The following is a 21,358-nucleotide window of genomic DNA, read 5'->3' as shown; positions in this document are numbered from 1 at the left end:
GTATTTAAACAAAAATGAGAGATGCTCCTATCCAAGTGGAAAAACTGCCTGTACTGGGAGAGATTTTTTTAAACTCCATACAATTTTGCAATCAGATCATTAGTAACAACAGTTGATAATTCCAGAACTTTTTAGATAGATTAGGCAAGCAGCTCAGGCTAGATGGTAGTTGCCTGAGAGAATATTTAAAATGCAGAAAGGCAATAGAATCCTGAAGCAGACACTCGTTTGAAATTCTCTTCATCTACAAATGGAAAGTACTCTGGACACCAGTACACCAACTGAACTGAGGACTGTTTTGGCTGCTAAAGGCACTAATTTCACTTGCCATTATTCGTCCTGTTCTTGCCAAGGAAAAAACTGTTTAAACCAACACAGTTTCTGCATTACACAGTCACTGTTCTGCCTATTCATCCAAGTTGACCGACTACTTGATAACCAGGAGTTGTTTTGTCTTTCAAGGTTTCCCTGTGTTACCCAGAGGTTCTTGGTGTTAATTCCTCTGAAGTTGGTAGCCTTTTCCTCCTCCGCGGTCTGTTTGGTCTGAGGCCGTTTTGAAAGCTGTTCACCTCGGCTGACTGCTGGTATTGTACAGTGCTGGTGACACGGCTTCCAGTGTCATCACCACAGACCACTAACTTCCAGTTATGTTTCAAACGTATGCATCACCACTGAAACTAATAAGGAAATTGAAGAGTTTTACCAATATCTTGGTCAGAAATTGATCAAGCATGCATTCAAAATGCATTGATAATTATTGGTCATTGGAATGCTAAAATTGGAAACAAGACGGAACAGTAGTTGGACAATATGTACTTGGTGACAAAACAAAGCCAGAGATTGCATGATAGAATTTTCAAGACCTATCGCCTATAACTATTTTCAGCAATACAAAAGGTGATACATGTGGAATTGTCCATTTGAAATACACAGAGATCAAATGGACCACAGCTGTGGGAAGAGACAACGGAGAAGCTCAGTATCAGCAGCTTAAAGCCAAGCCAGGGGCTGTGGAGAAGACCATTACTTGTTCATATATAAGTTAAGGGTGAAGCTGAAGAAAATGAAACAATCCCACAAGAGCCAAAGTACAACCTTAAGTATATCTGACCTGAAATTCAAGAACACCTCAAGAACAGGTTTGATGCTCTAACCAGCGATTTTCAACCTGTGGGTCAAATGACCCTTCCACAGGGGTTGCCCAATTTATAACAGCAAAATTACAGTTATGAAGGAACGAAAATAATTTTTGGTTGGGGGTCACCACAACATGAGGCACTGTATTAAAGGGTCACAGCATGGGGAAGGTTGAGAACCGCTGGTCTAAACACTAATGACAGAGACCTGATGGGCTGTGGGATGTCTTATAGTAATTATACAAGAAGAAATCAAAAAGTCATTACAAAGGAAAGAAAGATCAAAGTAGATATCGGAAGAGACAGAAAAATGAAACTAAAGAACTGAATAGAACATTTCAAAAGGCAGCTCAAGAAGACAAATTATCATAATGAAAAGCACACTTTCCTAGAGTTAGAATGCCTGATGGAAGGACATCCTCAGCATGTCTTAAACTCAACTCAAGAAAATAATTCAAGCCTGGAGTTGTAACATTGAAACATCTTGTGGGCAAAGTACCGGATGATGCAAGAAGCATCAAAGGAGGGTGGGAAGAACATAGAGAATCACTGTGCCAAACAGCTGGTTGACTTTCAACCATATCAGGAGGTAGCATGGTACTGAAGGAACAAGTCCCAAGTTGCACTGAAATTATTAGCAAAAATAAAGCTACAGGGATTGATAAAATACCAATTGAAATGTTCTAAGATGAAGAAATACTGGAAGCACTCAATGGTTTATGCCAAGAAATTTGGAAGACAGGTACTTAGCCAAACGACTAGAAGAGATCTGCACTGGTACCCATTCCAAAGAAAAGTGACACAACAGAGTGTAAATTATAGAACAGTATCATTAATTTCACACATACGGGTCACTGAAGGTCATCTAACAATGGTTGCAGCAATACATTGACATCTGCCAGAAATTCAGGCTGGATTCAGGAGAGGACATAAAGCGGGGGATATCCTGGTTGATCTCAGAACTCGACTGTAAGCAGAAAATACCAGAAATATGTTTACTTGTGTTTTGTTGGATATGAACCAAGTAGTTAGCGGTTTGGACTGTATCATACTTGAGAAGATCAGGAATTCCAGAACACTTACTTGTGCTCATGTGGAACTTCTAAGAGGCAGTTGTGGAGTAGAACAAGGGACTACTCCATGATTAAAATCAGGAACGGTATGCATTAGGGTTTTCTCCTTTCATCATATTGATTCGATCTGTGTGCTGAGCAAGTAACATAGAAACTGAGGAAGAATGCAGTGTGAGAATTGGAGGAAGGTTGATTGACAACCTGTAATAGGCAGATGACACAACCTTGCTTGCTGAGAGTGAGGAGGACTTGAAATACTTGCTAATTAAGATCAATCAAGTGCTGTAGCCTTCAGTGTGGATTACAACTCAATGTAAAGAAAAGCACAGTCCTCACAACTTGACCAATAGATAACATCATGATAGAGAAAAGATTGTCAAAGATTTTATTTTGCTTGGATCCACAAGCAGCAGTCAAGAGATTAAATGATGCATTGCACTGACAAATCTGCCCACAACCTCTTGTTGAAAAGAAAGGGTGTTTCTTTGACAAAGTGCGCCTGATCCATGCCTTGGTATTATTATTCATATGTGTGTGATATTTGCACTGAATCAGGACGACAGAAGTTGATGCATTTGGATTACAGTGCTGCTGAACATTGGAAGTACCACAGACTGCCACAAGGACAAACACACCTGCGTTGGACAAAGTACAGCCATGCTGCTGCTTAGAAGTGAAGATGGGAAGACTTCATCTCATGTTTTTGGTCATGTGATAGGAAAAAGTTCCTGGAGAAGGACCTCACGCATGGTAAAGTAACGGGCAGCAAAGAAGAGGAAGACTCTAAAGGCTTGAAGATAAACAGCGGCCATCGAGCTCAGAAGCAACAAAGCCCACATGGAAGAAGCACACCAGCCTGTGTGACCACGAGGTGCCAAAGGGATCAGTTAACCCAAAGAACAAAAACTCATATCATTGTGTGCTCACCTCCCCGATGTAGTTGCTGAAGACAAATGGATGCATAAGCAAATGGGGTGAAGAAAGCTGATGGTGCCAGGCTATCAAAAGGTATAGTGTCTGGGGTCTTAAAGGCTTGAAGGTAAACAAGTGGCCATCTAGCTCAGAAGCAACAAAACCCACATGGAAGAAGCACACCAGCCTGTGTGATCATGAGGTGTTGAAGGGATCAGGTATCAAGCATCATCAGAACAGAAAAATCATATCAGTGTGAATGAGGGGGAGTATGGAGTGGAGACCCAAAGCCCATCTGTAGGCAGTTGAACTTCCCCTTAAGGAAGGGTCGCGGAGCCAGTGAGGGTGCAATGTAACAAGGATGAAACATACAACTTTAGTTCCTAAATGCTTCCTCCCCCTCCCCACTTTCATGATCCCAATTCTACCTTACAAATCTGGGTAGACCAGAGGATGTACACTGGTACAGATAGGAATTGGAAACAGGGAATCCAGGGTAGATGATCCCTTAATGACCATTCATGAGAGGTGATACCGGGAGGGTGTGTTGGAAAGGGGGAACTGATTACAAGGATCTATGTGACCTCCTTCCTGGGGGACGGACAACCGAAAAGTGGGTGAAGGGAGACATAGGACAGTGTAAGATATGACAAAATATGAACTATCAAGGGTTCATGAGGGAGAGGGGAGTGGGGAGGGAGGGGAAAAATAAGGACCTGATGCCAGGGGCTTAAGTGGAGAGCAAATGGTTAGAGAATGATGAGGGCAATGAATGTACAAATGTGCTTTACACAATGGATGGGTGTATGTGGATTGTGATGAGAGTTGTATGAACCCCTAATAAAATGATTTTTAAAAGGAAGACAGGACAGTATAGATCGACAGGGGCTGCAACAGTGGCTCAAACAGCACTTGTGAGGATGGAGCGGGAGCTCTTTCATTCTCTGAACCAACCTGATGGCACCTAACAAAGTTTTGTTTTGCTTTGTTTTATTTCAAAGCAGACGACCACAAAGACCTATGTGATAGCTAGCTTTGAAAGTAAAGTAGGAAACGATTATTTTAGAATTATGAAAAAATACTTGACAAGATAAACACCAACATAACTCATCAGAGCCATAAAATCAGTCAGGGAGAACCTAATCAGAATCAGTTTAATATAGCCAACTTCTAGTTTTATGTGATTAGAAAAAAATTTTATTTTTCTACCATGAGTCCTTTAGGAAATTCGAGGTTAATTTTATCAGCCTGGTGTTGTGTGTCAATGTGAGAATGACAACTGACACGAAAATTCATAAAACCTAGAATGATTTAAGATGATAATTTGAAATAACAATGGAATTTATTGTATCCTTCAACCCTCCCCCCCCATTGTCTTTTAATTACAAGGTCATGGGATATGAGTAAGTTCTTGAACATTCAGTGCCAACTCAGCAGCCTCGGATATCCTCCCTTTGCCAAAGAGTGGATCAATATCCGAAAGTCATACGGAAACTTTTACAAGGTAAAATGTGCAAAATTTACTGATTTTACTCCTTTCTAACTGATAAATGTATTATGTTCTGCATGCAGATTAAGTTGTGATTTACCAAGTTCTTTCCATAGAAATCAAACAAAATCCTCATTCACTGCCATCAAGCCGATACCAAGCTCATAGCAAACCTGTAAGACAGGTAGAACTGTCCCTGTGAGTTCCAGAGAGAGTTGTTTATAGGAGTAGAAAGCCATGTTTTTTTCTCCTGACAAGCAACTCGTGGTTTTGAGTTGTCGGCCATGTGGATCACAGCTGTGTTGTTTGGGCTGACTGGCGAAAGAATTCATACACACGCACATGTATATAAGAGAGGTTTACATACAAGAGCAGTTGGACATTGAGAAAACATCCCACCCCAGTCCAGAACAAGTCCGTAAGTCCTATATTAACCCATCTGTCCGATAACAATCTATAAAGTCCTCTTCAGACTCCTGCAACACATGCAGTGACACCTAGTGTAGAGCGATCAGAGACCAGCGGGTAGAAAGTCTTTGGATCCAGTGGTGTGAGCATCTCAGCACTGGCAGGGGTCTCTTCATGGTTTCCCTGGCTTCAGAGGTCTGATTGCATCAGGGTAGGTCCATGTGGCTTCTCTAGTTCTGGGCACTAGCATAGTTCTGTGTCTTGTCCGCTGTAACGTCTCCAGGGAGTGAGCAGAGAGTCTGTCCCGCCACCAAGGAGGAAATCCAGGAGTTCCCAGGATTCTTAGAAGGCCATGCCTACACAGAGGCCTCATTGGCTATGATCTGATTGACAGACTAGACTCCACCCCTACACCCTTCTCAAATTATTAAATGGTTATATAACTACCACAACAGCCTACTGCATAGGACATATAATCAGTTACTTTTCAGTAATTAGTTGAGATTTGCTAAGAATCTTACTTCATTTTTCTTACTGAAGCTATTTAGACAAATTAAATGAATATGACCTGTGACAAACCTCTCAAATTGTAGTTATTTAATGTATGTGCTTTCTTCTATAACAATTACACAAATCATCTCCACTAACTGCCCCTTTTCTATTTTTTCTTAAAGTAAACCTTTAATTTTTGAATTGTCTACCTTTTAAAAATTCATTTAAAAATTTAATTTATACGATGCATAGGGATTTTTCAAATAGTACAGTGTCTCCTAGTACAGTCTTTACCAGTTCTGGTTCCTAGTCTTCTGAGGAAGATACTGTGAAATTTTTGTTTTTGCCTGTTTAATATTTACCTTGTGTGCATCGACGCAACATAGGTTGATTTCAACTCCTGACACCATCTGACAGGAGAACTGCCCTGACTTTCCTTGGCTGTGATGTTGATGGAAGTAGACCACAGAGTCTGTCCTTAGCACAGCGGGGTGGGCTTGAACTGCCACTGACCCTCTGGTCAGTAACCAAGCACTTAACCATTTATGCACCAAGGCTTCATGCTTGTTTGTTGCATGTTTGTAGTTGTTCTGGTATTTTAGATACTTCTTGCACTGCTGTAGAAAGGAAAGGTTTAGCTCTGTTAAACCTCCTCTCCTGCCTGGCTGCCCCTCCCTGCGTCTTTCTCATATAGCCCACTTCCTAGCCCAGTCAACCCAGAATTGAGTGTTTATATTCTTAGGACTATGCAGAATGCTCACGAGCTTTCTTCAGATTGAATAACTGGCTCCTTTATTGCCCATTAGTCTCCAGTCAGACTCTTACAGTGGCTTCCCAAGGGCTTTCCTTTGCTGGACTGTCAGGATTGTCATCGTTCCCTTTTACTGCTGCTTTGTGGTGAAGTGAATCTGTGGTCCTTTTATGAGAATAGGTGCTGTTCCTGAAAAACATGGTTGTGTCGGGGAGAATGGGGTGGAGTGCATTTTGTTTTGTTTTTAATAACGCTTTTATAAACTGAGAAATATGCATACGAGTGGTGGACTTGAACAGGTGGTTCACACGTAATAGCTTTGAATCACTGTTGTCAGCGCTGTGGAGTACAGGAGAGCGAAGCACCACATGGTGGTCTTGTGTCATCGGCACATTTATTCTTAGGTTGGAGCCCATTAGTACAATCGCTGTCTGCCCGTCTCATTGAGGGCCTTCCTCTCTTTCACTGCCCCTGGACCGTACCAAGCTCGATGTCCTTCTCCAGGGACTGGTCTCTCCTGACGACAAAGTACACGACACAAAGTCTTGCTGTCCTGGCCTCTAAGAAGCATTCTGCTATACTTCCAAGATCGATGTATTTGTTTTTGGCAGTCCATGGTACTTTAAATATTCTTCCCCACTACTGTCATTGAAATGCATCAATCCTTCCTTCCTTCCTTCCTTCCTTCCTTCCTTCCTTCTTTCCTTCCTCCCTCCCTCCCTTCCTCACTGTCCACCTTTCACATGCTGCTGAGGCTATTAAAAATACCCTGGCTTGGGTCAGGCACACTTCACTCCTACACAGCTGAAGCCCCTCCTCTTTCCCTAGAGCTAGCCAGGATTTGTCCTGTCATGATCATGCCTTTGTTTTTCTTTATGGCTTTACGATGTATGTGTACATCCCATGACCTAGCACAGTGGTGTATGGTGACGACACATGGTCTTCTCCCTCCCTTGCTTGAGAATCGGACCCCAGGCGAGGTGAGGTCTCCTCTGTTGAAGTGGTTTTTAAGATTTGCATCGAGAGGGTGATGTGTGGTTCAGGCCAGTAAGCTGGCTAATACTACTTTCTTGAGTTTTTACTAACAACATTCTGAGATAAGTTGCTACCAACTTCAGTAACATAGAAGACATTCTACCATTTTCTCTCCAAACAGTTTTGTTATCACTAACTCTATGTTTATATTTTATATGCCTTGTAGCATAATTGAAATTTTAATTTACATTTGCCTGCTAATCCATGAGTCGAGCTCATTTTGTATGCATTATTGAATATCTTCATTTTGAATATTAGTCATCTGGTTGTATTTGTGTTTTCATATATGGATTTAGCTTTTCGCTTATTTTGTGATTTTTTTTTCCTCCAAAACTCACAGTCAACTTTGTTTTGTTCTAAACTCGTGTACCTTTTTGTTTCCTGATGATTCTGATGCAGATCGCTGAGGTTACCTCATCAATAAACACTTCATTATATGTCTTCAGAAGACAGGACTCTTTACAAATCTGTCACCATGCCTGGAAAAACTGACAAGTTTTATAACATTAATGATTATAAGGATAAATATTACTGTATGTTTGGAGCAGAATAATATCTATATATTGGTAATTGGTTGAATTGCCTCTTAAATTTCTTATACATAAATTTCCTTTCCATCTCTTTTGCTCTGTTTTTCCATTGCCATCCTAGAGCTCCTTAGGGGTCCTGCCACTAAATCCTTATGGGAGCAGACAGCTTCATCTTTTTTCTGGAAGTGACTGGTGGGTTTGAACTTATAGCTTGTACCTTGTGCCTAATCCATGGTGTGACCAGTGCTCCTTTTTGTGTGTTTCCTATGTGACTTTATTTTTTAAAGAAATTGACTAATTTTTCTATACATTTCCTATAGTCATTTTTGCTAGATGTATGTTATGTTATCCACCACATCGATACCATGGCTACAGCAATAAGCTCAAACATAAGAATGATAAGAATGGTGCGGGGGCCGGCAGTGTTCCCTTCTATTGTACAAAGGGTTGCTTTGAGTCAGAATGGACTTGACTCCTCACAGCAAGTCTTGTGATTTACTCCGACGTGTGCATCCCTCTTCTGTATTTATGTCATCTAGCTCATAAAAATTACCTGTAGCTCACATCAGTGTGATCAGAAAGTTGTAGGTATAATAGTATATAACGACGCTGTCAGTGCTCTTTTGAGTAGATGTTTTTGCAGTTTATTAGCCAACCCTTTCATGCTCCTCCCCCACTGTGTGTGTGTCACTTCTCTCTCTTCATAATAGATATCGACTAGAATGCAATCAGTAATGTGAAGATCAGGCAAAAAGCATCGCAACTTGGATTCCAGAAACAGGTTTAAACATGTCTCTGATCAGTGGATGGCTGTAAACACATTCTCTCAGTCATACCCTCGTCTTAGTCTTGTTAGGGGGCCTTTATAACAGATATCTTTGTGCCATAGAGAAAATGATTTTGAGATCAGGGATAATGTAAAATTTTTAACAAAATTCAAGTGAATAGCTTCCCCAGTCATTGAAGCTTTATAACAAGTTTTGTTATGATGCACAGTCAAATGCGTTGCGTTGTCAAGGAAACACAAATCAGCATTTTTCTTGTGTCCTGTTTTCAGCTAACACCCATCTGACATCAGCAGCGATATCCCACATTCCATCTTCTCTTCTGAATCTTCCTTGAATTTCAGATAGCTCCCCGATACACTGCTGCAACCATTGTTGAGTTCAGCAAAGTGTTACTTATATTTGATGCTGGTGAGATTTGGTAATTTCCCTGCTTTCTTTGGGAGGCACACAAATAGGGATCTCTTCCAGTTGGTCAGCTAAGTAGCTGTCTTCCAAATTTCTGACATAATGAGTGAGTGCTTCCAGTACTTTATTAATTTGTTGCAGTATATTAATTGTTATTTCTTCAGTTCCTGGAGCTTTGTTTTCCTTCAGGGCAATTTGGACTTCTTCCATCAGTACCATCAGTTCTTGAGTGATTGAATGCCAATTAATTCTTTTGGGTACAACGACTGTGTCTCCTTTCATCCTGCTGTGATGCTTCCTGCACCGTTCAATGGTTTGCCTGTAGAATCTGTCAATAGTACCACTCGAGGCTTGAATTTTTTCTTCAGTTCTTTCAGCTTGAGATATGCTGATCTTGTTTTTCCTATCGGTGTTTTAATGCCAGATCTTTGCACATTTTATAATACTTTTTCTTCGTGAAAGAGTATTTTCTTTGTGAAGAATCACGTTTTATTATACCTTTTCTTCATGAAAGCTGCCCTTTGAAAATATCTGTTCAGTTTTTACTTCTTTGCTTCCATTGGCTTTAGCTATTCATGTTCAAGAACAAGTTTCAAAGACTCTTCTGACATCCACTGGCCTTTTTTCTTGTCATTTTAAGTAAACTTAAAAATTCATAGCTTACCCTTTGTGAAATACACACACACACACACACACACACATATATATATATATATATATATATATATATATATATATATATATATATATATGAAAAGACAAAGTGAAGCCATGCTGCATAGGTACTGGGGAAAGTATTTTCAGTGATCTGACCAGAACCTTACCGAAGTGCTACGTACATATAACTCATTAAGCATGTAAAGAATCCTTTCCATCATATGTGCATTAGGTAGGTTTGTAGTCAAATCGGTGAGGTGCTACTACGTACCTATTGTTAAGTGTCCTTGAGTTGTGTCCACCTCGTAATGACCCTCTGTAATGGGACGGAACCGCTCAGCATTGCACCCCCTCAGAATGGTATTTGAGTTCATTGTGGCAGTCACTGTGCCAGTCCATCTCTTTGGAGCCCTTCCTGGTTTGCTGACCCTCTTCTAAGCAGGATTCCTTTTTCAGGGAGAGGATGTCCAAAGTAGTGACATGACCTCAGAACAGTTGCATTCTGGCTGGGAATGCACAATGATAGAGCACTTTGGAAGGCAGGCTGGGAGTTCTTACAGAACTGAGTATGGGTTTCCCAGTCAATCCAGTAGTTTCTCCTAAGTCTCCAAGGGCCCCTAGAACTTGAAAACGTGTGTCCACACCAGCCAGCCCCCCACACACGAATGCCAGCAGGGAAGTAGGTTTTAGCTCTTGGTCTCGGAATCATGTGGTTTGAAAGCATGCATCTCATTGTATGCTCGTGATTGTCGCTGCTTCTCTGAAGAAAGCTGTGTGCTGTGTCACTGTCAGGGTCCCCTCTCTTTAAATTAAAGTGCCTATCTTTGATAGGGCAGAAATATATCTTCTTTGCGGCAGAAAATGCTTTTTCAATTTTGTCCTTTGTAATTCTTTCGAATATGACAGCATGCCATTGTTGGTAAAACTCTGTTAACAGGACAGATAGGATAAAAAAGCCGTTATTTTCAGATTATCTTCCAAACCTCCTTGGCATCAGTGCCATGTCACCAATATGTTGGCGTATTTTAATGTTCCAGAACGAGAGCCTTTTACTTTCTCCTTCTGCATTTTGTCTTAGCATTTTACTCATGTTGTACTTGCTGGCATTATTAAATTCTCCTCAGCTTAAGACTTTTGTGGGCAATAAGTTTTACGCTTAAATAATTTGCATCCTGATCATTTTTGTTAGGTGAATTTTTAAGCATAAACTTTATTTTGCTAGCTTTGAAATTCCAGTAACCTTTAAGATAATCAACACTGTTTCTCGTCATTTATCTACGATATCTACGTAAGTACCTTGTACATTCTCTGAGGCTGTCTGTATAAGGGGCCCTCGTTCTAGGCTGCTGACCAAAAGATAGCTGTTCAGATCCCCCTGCCACTCCGTGAGCTGTGGACAGCCTGGGGAACCCCGTGGACTAGGTTCACCCTATCCTGCAGGGTCATTGTCAAATCCGTTCTCTTAGACTACCACATCTTTTCCCCCCTGAGTTAGTGAGTTCTGGGGTGTTCAAACCGCCAGTCATTCACCTAGCAGCTGACTACTTAACTCCTGGGGCACCCTCTTCATAATTCACTTCAGTTCACATTTACCAAAGTTTAGATTGACCAGCTGCATAGGTGAGAGCAACTGCAGAAATAGCAGGAAGATAGTGATATACAAGTGGATGCAAATCCCATCTTCAGAAAGAAGATTGCTTTCTGATTGTCTACGGCTCTGTGAAATCCTGTCCACTGCTGCATTCTGGTCAGCCAGGAGCAAGAAAAGGTGAACCCACATCACACCTTTGCCATCAAGCTGATGCAGACTCACTGGCCCTGTGGTGGGGAGTGGAGCTGCTCCTTAGTTTTTGTCTCCACGACTGTCAGCGTTTACCAGAGCGGGCAGCCTCATCTTGCTCTAGTGAAGAGGGGCTTGGGTTTGAACCGAGGCTGTGGCTCTTTCCTGCAGCAGATAGCCTCATTTTTCCTTCCAGGGAATGGCTGACAGATTTGAACTGCTGAACTTGCAGTTAGCAGCCCAGTACCTACCCAACGGTGCCAGCAGTGTTCCTTAAGAAGAAATAAGGTATGGGGAGCATAATTTTGGAAAGAGAGAATCCCTTTGTGTAGTATATTGTTGGTTCATTTATCTAATTACAATACATGTGCAACAGAATACAGCACTGCCAGGCTTCCGGTGTTTCTGGCTTCGAGCCCCTTGTTATAACCACTCTGTCAGTCTCTCATTGGAGGGCCCCTTCTTTTCCGATGACCCGCTTTACAAAACGCCATGGCCTTCTCCAGGCACGGGTCCCTGCAAAGTGCATGGCAAAGTCTCGCCATCCCTACTTCTAAGAAGCAATCTGTCCTACTTCTTCCAAGACAGATTTGTTTGTTCTTTTGGGATTCTGTGGTCTATTCAATATTATTCAACACCATAATTGGAAAATACCAGCTCTTTTTTTTATTTGCTGTCTGACTTTTGCGTGCACATGAGGTGATAGAAAATAGCATGGTTTCGATCACGCGCACCCTAGTCCTCAAAGTGCCGTCATTTCTTTTAAACACGTATGTGAGATTCACTCGGTGCAGTGTGCTGTGTAATTTTGTGACTGCTGCCTCTGTTGGTATGCGTGGTTCCGAGTGGAAAGAGAATTCCGAGAGCTTCATTCTCTCCTCTCTTTATCGCTGTGCTGCTTCCTTGTCTAATGGAGGGGGTTGGGGTTCTTTCTGCGGAGCTGTGATCCCTACTGAAGGTTAGAGCTTTTTGCTTTCACCACTGCTTCAGCTGCTCTTGGCTTTCAGTAAGCGAGGTGTGCCATCTCCTTCTGGAAGGTTTCTTAAGGAACTTTGCTACACTTCTACTGCCACATTCTTCTTCGTATTATATATATGGTTTTCTGTCAGGTTCTCAGATTAATGTCTCATGCTACAGATGAAGTAAGTATGGTGAAAGAATACAGCCATGACACAAACCTTTCTGCATCTTTCATCATGCAGTCATACTCTGTTTGGCTTGAATGACTTCCTCTTGGTCTTTGTACAGGTGGTGCATGAGCGTAACTTAGTATTCTGAATTCCCGTTCTTGACAATGTTATCCACAACTTGTGGTCCACACAGTTGAATGTCTTTGCATAATCAATAAAGCACAAGTAAACATCTTCCTAGTATTCTCTTCCAGTCAATATCCGTCTGCTGTCTGCAATAGATCTTTTCAGAACCTGGCTTGACTTTTTGGCAGCTTCCTGTCAATGTTCTCCCGCAAACGTTGTGTAAGAGCAGGGCTTGCTTGCCATGTCCGTACTCTTACTCACCATGTACATTATACACATGTGTATGTCTCTAGAAAAGGAGGGTTGGTGGTACAGTGGATAAGGGCTGGGTTGCTGGCGGAAAGGTTGGTTCTCTGAAGCTCATTGGGAGAAAGCACCTGGCAGTGTGCCCCCATAGAGATTTCCGCCTAGGAAACCTTTGAGGGCACTTGTGCTTATCCTATAGGTCCCTGCGAGTCAGAATGGACTGGACACTCAACAACAGCAGTGTGTGTATTGTTCCTTGTGTGAACAGTTTCAGTGAAACCAGTGTAACTAGTTCTGTCTGAATCCAAGGGAATACTGATATAAAAAGTAATTGGAGGATTGTGCATTGGTTTCCATTTTTAGTTTTCTTCTCTGGACTGACATTTCTCTTGGGTGGTAGCATCCACTGTTCTTCCCCGTTCAAGCAAACAAGCAAAAAGGGAATGATAGTGCCTACCAGTGAAATCAGGAGCCCTGTGGTGATCCAGGGGCTAGACGCGGTCAGCTGCTCATTGCAGGCCAGCGGTTCAAGATCACAGCCGTGGCCCCTGGTGGGGCAGGTCTCCTCTTTTGTAGTCCCTGCGAGTTGGAATGAATTGACAGCAACAGGCTTGGTGGTGGGTTTTTTTTTTTTAATGGTCAATCCAAGTTTTGCTGAGTATGTTTGGAGCTTTATAAAAATGACAGGTTTTTGGTAGGCAGTAATGAAGCCTTATCTAAAACCCAATAAAAGTGAGCAACAAGACTTGCTCATAGTGGAAATCAGTCACATAGTCTAATGTATTAAAAGTTATTCTTTGCCCACAACAAACCTTTTGCGGCCTTCACTCAGAGTCGTTTCACTCGTAATTTATACCCATAAATTGATTCTCCACTAACCTGTCTGCCTATAATAGTGATAGAATGCTTGGAATTATATATAAAGGTAAAGAGTGATATAAAGAGAAAGAGAAAGTTTTAAGAGTAAAAAGAGATGAAAATGATTATGTTTAAAGTACATTTTTCTGGTGCTTTTTGGTGGAAAGCCAAAACCGAATGGATCCTAAGGGGCAGTTGTGTAATTGAAGGGTAAAGGAAAGACAGCAGACAAAAGGCATGCCAGGGCTCACCTCTTCAGATGCAGATCATGAGAGAGTGAATGGATTCTCTTAACAGGGCATACATGTACTTTACAGGAGGGCCCGCATGTAACAAGATGGGCAGGTTCTAGAGGTAAGATGACAACTTCTCACTGACCCATAGCCCTACAGGGAACAACACTGGAAGCATAGTGTGGGAATTGTGCCCGATCTGACTCCACCACACCAAGGAGAAACACTAGGGTGTGCAACAGAACAGCCAGGGGAGCAGAGGAAGGAAGTCCTGAGGGAATACCAAAAATAGACTTTAGGGCTAGGGCATGGCACCCCATTAGACTCAATCGGAAAACACTCCTAAAGGTCAACAAACAGATCTTGAACTATTTACAGACTTTTCTTTTTGTTTTGGTCACTGTTTTTTTGTTGTTTTGTTTTGTTTTGTTGCTTTGTTTTGCTCTGTCTTGTTTTTATGCATATTATCTCTGTAGGTCTATCTAGATAAAATAGACGGGATAAAAATTCTGGAGGAGTAAACAGCAGGGACAATGGTTTTAGGAGGACATGGGAGAGGGGGAGGGGGAGGAAAGGAGTGGTGTTAACAAACCCAGTGACAAGGGAACAACAGTGATCCAAAATTGATGGCGAAGGAGGGTGTAGGAAGCCTGGTAGGGCTTGATCAAGGGCAATGTAACCGAGAGTAATTACTGAAACCCAAATGAAGGCTGAGCATGATAGTGGGACAAGAGGAAAGTAAATGTAAATAGAGGAAAGTAAAAAGAACTTGGAGGCAAATGGCATTTATAGAGGTCTAAATACAGGCATGTACATAGGTAAAAATATATACGACAATAGGGAAATAGATCTATGTGCATATATTTATAGATTTAGTATTAAGGTAGAAGATGGACATTGGACCTCTACTCAAGTACTCTCTCAATGTAAACACTTTGTTCTATTAAACTGGCATTCCATGATGCTCACCTTCCTGGCACGATCGCTGAAGACAAAGTGGGTGCATAAGCAAATGTGGTGAAGAAAGCTGATGGTGCCCAGCTATCAAAAGATACAGTATCTGAGATCTTAAAGGCTTGAAGATAAACAAGTGGTCATTTAGCTGAGAAGCAACAAAGCCCACATGGAAGAAGCACACCAGCCTCTGTGATCACGAGGTGTTTATGGGATCAGGTATTAGGTATCAAAGAACCAAAAAAAAAACATATCATTGTGAAGGAGGGGAGTGCAGAGTGTGGACCCAAAACCCATCTGTAGGCAACTGTACATTCCTTTACGGAAGGGTCACGGGGAAGAGATGAGCCAGTCAGGGTGCAGTGTAGCAACAATGAAACATGCAACTTTCCTCTAGTTCTTTAATGCTTCCTCCCCTCCACTATCATCCCAATTCTGCCTTACAAATTCGGCTAGACCAGAGGATGCACACTGGTACAGATAGGAGCTGGAAACACAGGGAATCCAGGACAGATGATACCTTCAGGACCAGTGAAAGTGGCGATTCCGGGAAGGTGGGGTAGACGGGGAACTGATTACAAGGATCTACATATAACCCCCTCCCTGGGGGACAGACAGCAGAAAAGTGGGTGAAGGGGGATGTTGGACAGTGTGAGACATGACAAACTAATTATAAATTATCCAGGGTTCATAAGGGGGTAGCAGGGAGGGAGGGGAAAAATGAGCTGATACCAATAAGGACTCAGGTAGAAAGCAAATGTTTTCAGAATGAACAAATATACAAATGTGCTTGATAAAATGGATGGATGTATGGATTGTGACAAGAGTTGTACGAGACCCCAACAAAATGATTAAAAAAAAAAAAAAAGATGACAGCTTAATCTTGGCAGTTGCTGACGTGGGGCTTAAACTTAAATGTCCCTGAGCTTTCCCCAGGGGAGCAGTCTCTGATCCTTTTCAGAGGGAGTGGGCTGCACTTAGGGTGGGGTGACCTGACGGCCCTTGATGGCAGACAGCCTTCACGCAGAGACCCTCCAAGGGTATAGTAGCAACCAAGTGCTCGCAGGCAGCATCTTAACACTGCCATTATTACGGGGGACACCGTGGGGAATAGCTTAGGGGAATGTGACTAGGATTCATCTCCAACTCACAAATGTAAAGACCTTCCTCCACCAGAGTCCTGGCTTCCCAGACTCCTTAAATGTGACCATAGAGAATTTGTCGACATCAACTTTTCCTTGTCCTCAGTGTCCCACATTTCATCAGGGTTCTTTTTATATGATGTGCTTTGTAAATCTTCCAGTGACCCTGTGAGTTAACAGTGAAGTTGCGGCTGTTTTATAAACTTAGAAGCTGAGTCTTAAAAATATCCAAGTAGTATAGACACAAATGCCAAGCTTAACCCAATTAAGCTTCTTCCTGGTAGCAGGGAGAAGGATGCAGGACAAGGTGAGAGGTGCACGCGTATTAGAATTCAATGAGTGTGGAATTTCGCCCCAACTCTCCTGAGTGTGATAATGCAGACCAGCACATCCCCATTCACCAGCCATCTTTGCCACAGGCCAAGCACGTTCCCTGTAATTAATGGTTCGCTAGATTTCTAATGCCGTAAAATGCTTAGAAGCACAGGAATCCCATCTGGGTTCCACTAAACATCCAGGATAATTTCTTAAACTCTGAAAGCTTCAATTATCTAGTTGGCCAAGAGAGTACTTACTGGCCTTTGCTGTGCTGGATGTGTCTCTCACTGGTGCTTTTCAGGTGATTGCTGTGTCCTTTACCTGTGTTGGTGGACAGGGTAGGACCGCCCTGTGAGTTTCTGAGACTAACTCTTTACGAGAGCAGAAAGCCCTGTCTTTTTTCCGCACAACAGTGGGTGATTTCGAACTGCTCACCTTGCAGATTGCAGCCCAGTTCATAACCAGCATGCCACCAGGCCTCCTTTAACAGTGCAATCTCAATGATTTGCTCCGTCGTCTGTCTCCTTCAGGTTCCTAGAAGCCAAACCAAACTGACAATAATGCTGGAAAAACTGGGAATGAGTTATGATGGGCGGCCTCACAGTGGACTCGATGACTCCAAGAATATTGCTCGGATCGCCGTGCGAATGCTTCAGGATGGCTGCGAACTCCGTGTCAACGAGAAAATGCACGCGGGACAGCTAATGAGCGTATCTTCTTCCTTACCAGTAGAGGGCACGCCGGCTCCACAAATGCCACATTTTAGAAAACAATAGCAAGTTTTCTCAGTGAGTCTTCCCTCCTAACTGGAGTTGCTAAAAAGAGGTGGCAGATGAATACTCAGTGCATTGGTCCTTTGCATTTCCGAGCACCTTGAACATTTAAAATGCTATTTCAGTTATACATGTAACTAGTTATATCTATATATGTACACGAACAGATTTTGTGGGAAGGGCGTACTGAATTCTTTGTCACCAGCACTTTTGAGATGAGCAGTATTTATTACCCAGTAATAATTCCTGCTTAGACTGAATTTTATAATTTAAGACATCAGGATGTTTTCCTTTTGGTTTTAAAATGCAATGTTTAATTGGCTCTCCCCTTGAATGTTACCTTTTCGATGTTAAAAATAGAATACATTGCTACATTGACATAATTTAGATCAAATAATTTCACAAAGTTCAGACAGGACTGGAAGGCAGGCCTTATCTAGCCTATTGTTTTTAGGAAATATCATTGTTCTTTTGATTTATAAAATTAAGTGTATGTATGAATTTCATAAAGTATGTGGTACGCGTATATGCCTGTTTCTTTTCAACTGATAATTTGGAGACTGGTGCTATATTTTAGGGAGGGTCCAGTCAATAATTTAATTAGTGATTAAATCAATGAAAAGTCAGGAGAACATTCAAAGGCACCTCAGAGGCACAGTGGCTAAGTGGCTCAAGCCCTCAGCTGCTCAGCTGGTGGTAGATGTGGCAATTTGCTTCCCTGTAATAGATACCTCGGAAGCCCTGGGAGCCAGCTCTACTCGGTTCTAGGGTCACAATGAGTTAGGAGCACTCAGCACTATGTTTTTGTTTTATAATTTGAACTTTATATTACATAGATAAATCAGTGGGATTTTTAAAAATTGGGGTGCTATTGTTCATTCCCTCTTGTTATATATATCTGCCCCTAGTTTCTTACATCTAAGAGACCATGCTTTAAAATAGACTTAAAAATAAGGGTTACCACTTAATTTTGCATTTTTATTTAACGCTATGGGTAATGTTAATAGGTCAAATAATGCTTTCTACCATGTCTAACGTTTTGATTATTGAGAATAAAAGTAATCTTGGCCATCACCAGAGCTAAGCCAGTAACGTGTTTGCTTGATCTGATTTGACACAGTTGTGTCTGCTAGGGGCCCCTGAGTTGGTTCTGACCACCTGTGGACGATAGCGTGAAACCCAGCCCGGTCTTGTGTCATCCTCAGTCTTCCCCACGTGGAGCTGGTTGCCACCACCGTCTACATCCATCTCAAGACTCTTCTTCCTTCACTCGCCCTCTGTTTCGCCAAGCATGGCGTTCTTCTCCAGGGAGTGGTCTCCTGATAACATGTCCAAGTACATGAGATGAAGTCTCACCATCCTTGCTTGTGCGGAGCGTCTGACTGCACTTCCTCTCAAACGGGTCTGCTCTCCTGGCAGCCCGTGGTGCTCTAGATACCCTTCACCAGCACCATAGTTCAGACCTGTCGAGTCCCTGCTGGTCTTTTATTCCACCGAAAGTAGCCTGGCCTGGGTCAGGCACACATTAGCCACGTTCTGCCTCCTAGCGCCGCAGATTGTTTGCAGCTCATCTGCCCACGACAGCACACCCCCCGAGTCCCTACTGCCCTTTCCATGGGCATTGACTGGATCCAAATCAAATGCAGTCCTTAACGATTTCAATCACTTCTGACTGATCCTCGTCTGCTTTGTGAGGCTCTGACCTTGCCCTTAATTTCATTTGGGATTTTGCTGAAACCACTGAGAGTTACTCTGATAAGTTGATGATCTTACACATCAGGAGAGCATCTTTCTATTCTGACATATATATATATATTATATATATATATACACACACACACACACATATATATATATACATATGTATATTGTATTTCAGTGCTTTTAAGGTATTTCACTGCCAGTGACTCAATTCTGACTCCTAGTAACCCTATTGGACAGGGTAGAACTGCACCATATAGTTTTCAAAGCTGTAAATCTTTATAGAAGCCTCATCTTTTTCCTTCAGAAAGGCCAGTGGGTTTGAACTGCTGACTTTTCGGTTGAGTGGGATTCGGAGAAAGATGATGCTGGCAGCTCCCATAAAGATACACAACCTCAGAAACCCACAAGGGCAACTTCTCCTTGTCCTGGGGCTGCCATGAGTCCGAATTGACTTCAGGGTTGAATTTCTAACAAGCCACTGCTGTCCAGTCAACTCAGCCTTATAGCGATGTCATCAGGGCAGACCAGATCTGCTCCCAGGGTTTCCCAACGTGTCAATCTTTCCAGCTGGTTGGCTCAAACCAGAGACCTTTCAGTAAAGCAGCCTCATGTTGAACTCACTGCACCACCAGGGCCCATAAAAAATAATATTTCCCAGCAACCTGTTTCCTCTGTGGCAGAAAGATGAGGCAGGCAGTCTGCTTCTATAGATTGACAGCCTTGGAAATCTGAGGAGCAGCTGGACTGTGCCCTACAGGGTCACTCTAGGGAGCTCCGGGGCTGCTAAATGCAGGGTCTGCGGTTCAGAACCACCTGCCTCACCCGCCCCACAGGAGAAAGATGAGGGGGTTGCTCCTGTCAAGGCTTAGTCTCAGGAACTCTGTGGTCACTGATGAGCAATCAATTTGATAACAGGATATAAGATCATAAGTTGGGATCAACTCCAAGGCAGTGGGGTGGGTTTGGTTTAGATATCATCTTCCAATTGGCAACATTAGTTAGGCCTGTGTTTTTTTTTTCATACCTGCACCATCCTGTTGTTCCCAGCGAGTTATTCCGTTAATCATGTTCTCTTGTCTGGTTTTAAAGACCCACTATGATTCCAGACTTCTCATTCCACCTTGGCCTTTGGCACTAACTTCCTCTCTGCATTGCACATTCAATGAACCCTTAATTTGTGCTGCACATGTTCAAGTTTATTTCAGTGCTGGTTGATTTTTTGTGTCTAGTGTTTTTGGCAAGGAGCACAATATCCAGAATAGTGTAGGTACTGACATTTTCAAACAAAATTTTCATCACTCAAGTATATCCAGTGACTGGGCATCGACTCCATGGCATGAGAATGACCCATAAAAATATATGAAAGTATTTTTAAAGTTTACATCATTTATTTTTTCCCCAAAAGGTTTTATTATAATGGAATACAGAACTCCAGCATAATGCATCAGAAAATGTGAAGCCATGATATTGCAAAAAAAAAAAAGAAAGGTATTTGGTGATAGCTAGCTGGTGTCAAATCTATTCTGGCTTATGGCAACCCAAACTACACAACTGAACATAACTGTCAGGTCCTACGCCATCCTCAACAGCTGTTAGGTTTGAGCCCATTGTTGAAGCCAATTGATCGATCAGATCGCAGTCCATCTCCTTGAAAGTCTTCCTATTTTTTGACGACCCTCTACCAAACATGATGTTCTTCTTCAGGTTGGTCTCTGTCCTGATAGCGGGTCCAAAATGTGTGAGGTTTAGTCGTACATCTAGATATACTTCTAAAACTTGGTTGTTCTGGCAGTCCATGGACCTTCAATAACTTTTGCCAGTACCAAAGTTCAAATACATCACGTCTCTGGTCTTACTAGTACACAGATTTTGATGCCTCAAATATTACTTGTTTGTTTATATTTAACCTGATTCCAAAAATGGCACCAGTCTCACCTTAACAGACTCTAGTCTTGGAAATGCAGAACATGTGCCGTCTCCCACTCGTCACTGTTCGCCCATAAAGAGATTAGGGCATTTGAATGCTATTAGCTAACCTGAGATAGAGGAAGTGCACGCGGGCTTTCTTTAAAGAAGTGTGTGTTGTACTAAATGTTTAGGTCAAGTTATACTTCGCGTGGTGTCCTTGAATCCAAAGATCTATTTAAACAATGCAAATTATATGAAGTTGGAATTTTCCCCCAACTATCACTTCACCATTACTAGGAACTGACCAGCTGCAGCTCTCATTTGTTTTCAAAGGGGCCAGAGGTAAGTTTCTAAACAGTAAATATGAATCAAAATGGACTCACTGGCAGTGAGTCTGAGGTTTGTTTTGCATAATTAATAAGGATCCCTGGTGTAGTGGGTTATGTGTTTGCGAACCACAAGGTCGGCGATACTCAAGCCCACTAGCTGCTCTGCAGGAGAAAGGAGAGA

The 21,358-nt window shown here is 42.2% G+C and overlaps 1 protein-coding gene across 1 annotated transcript in view; it reads left to right on the top strand.

The window, feature by feature from the left end:
* ERI1 (exoribonuclease 1) overlaps window positions 1-17,762 on the top strand; it is a 31,979-nt gene extending 14,217 nt beyond the window's left edge. Inside the window, exons 6-7 of the mRNA XM_075556741.1 lie at window positions 4,511-4,625; window positions 16,994-17,762. Of these exons, the coding sequence (XP_075412856.1) occupies window positions 4,511-4,625; window positions 16,994-17,239 (361 nt within the window). The 3' untranslated portion in view covers window positions 17,240-17,762. The remainder of the gene's footprint in view (window positions 1-4,510; window positions 4,626-16,993) is intronic.
* Window positions 17,763-21,358: the final 3,596 nt, after the last annotated feature.

Source organism: Tenrec ecaudatus, chromosome 8 (assembly GCF_050624435.1).
Source record: "Tenrec ecaudatus isolate mTenEca1 chromosome 8, mTenEca1.hap1, whole genome shotgun sequence".
Lineage (NCBI taxonomy): Eukaryota > Metazoa > Chordata > Mammalia > Afrosoricida > Tenrecidae > Tenrec > Tenrec ecaudatus.
Note: the sequence above shows the minus strand (reverse complement) of the source record. Positions and strands in the feature narration are given on the sequence as shown.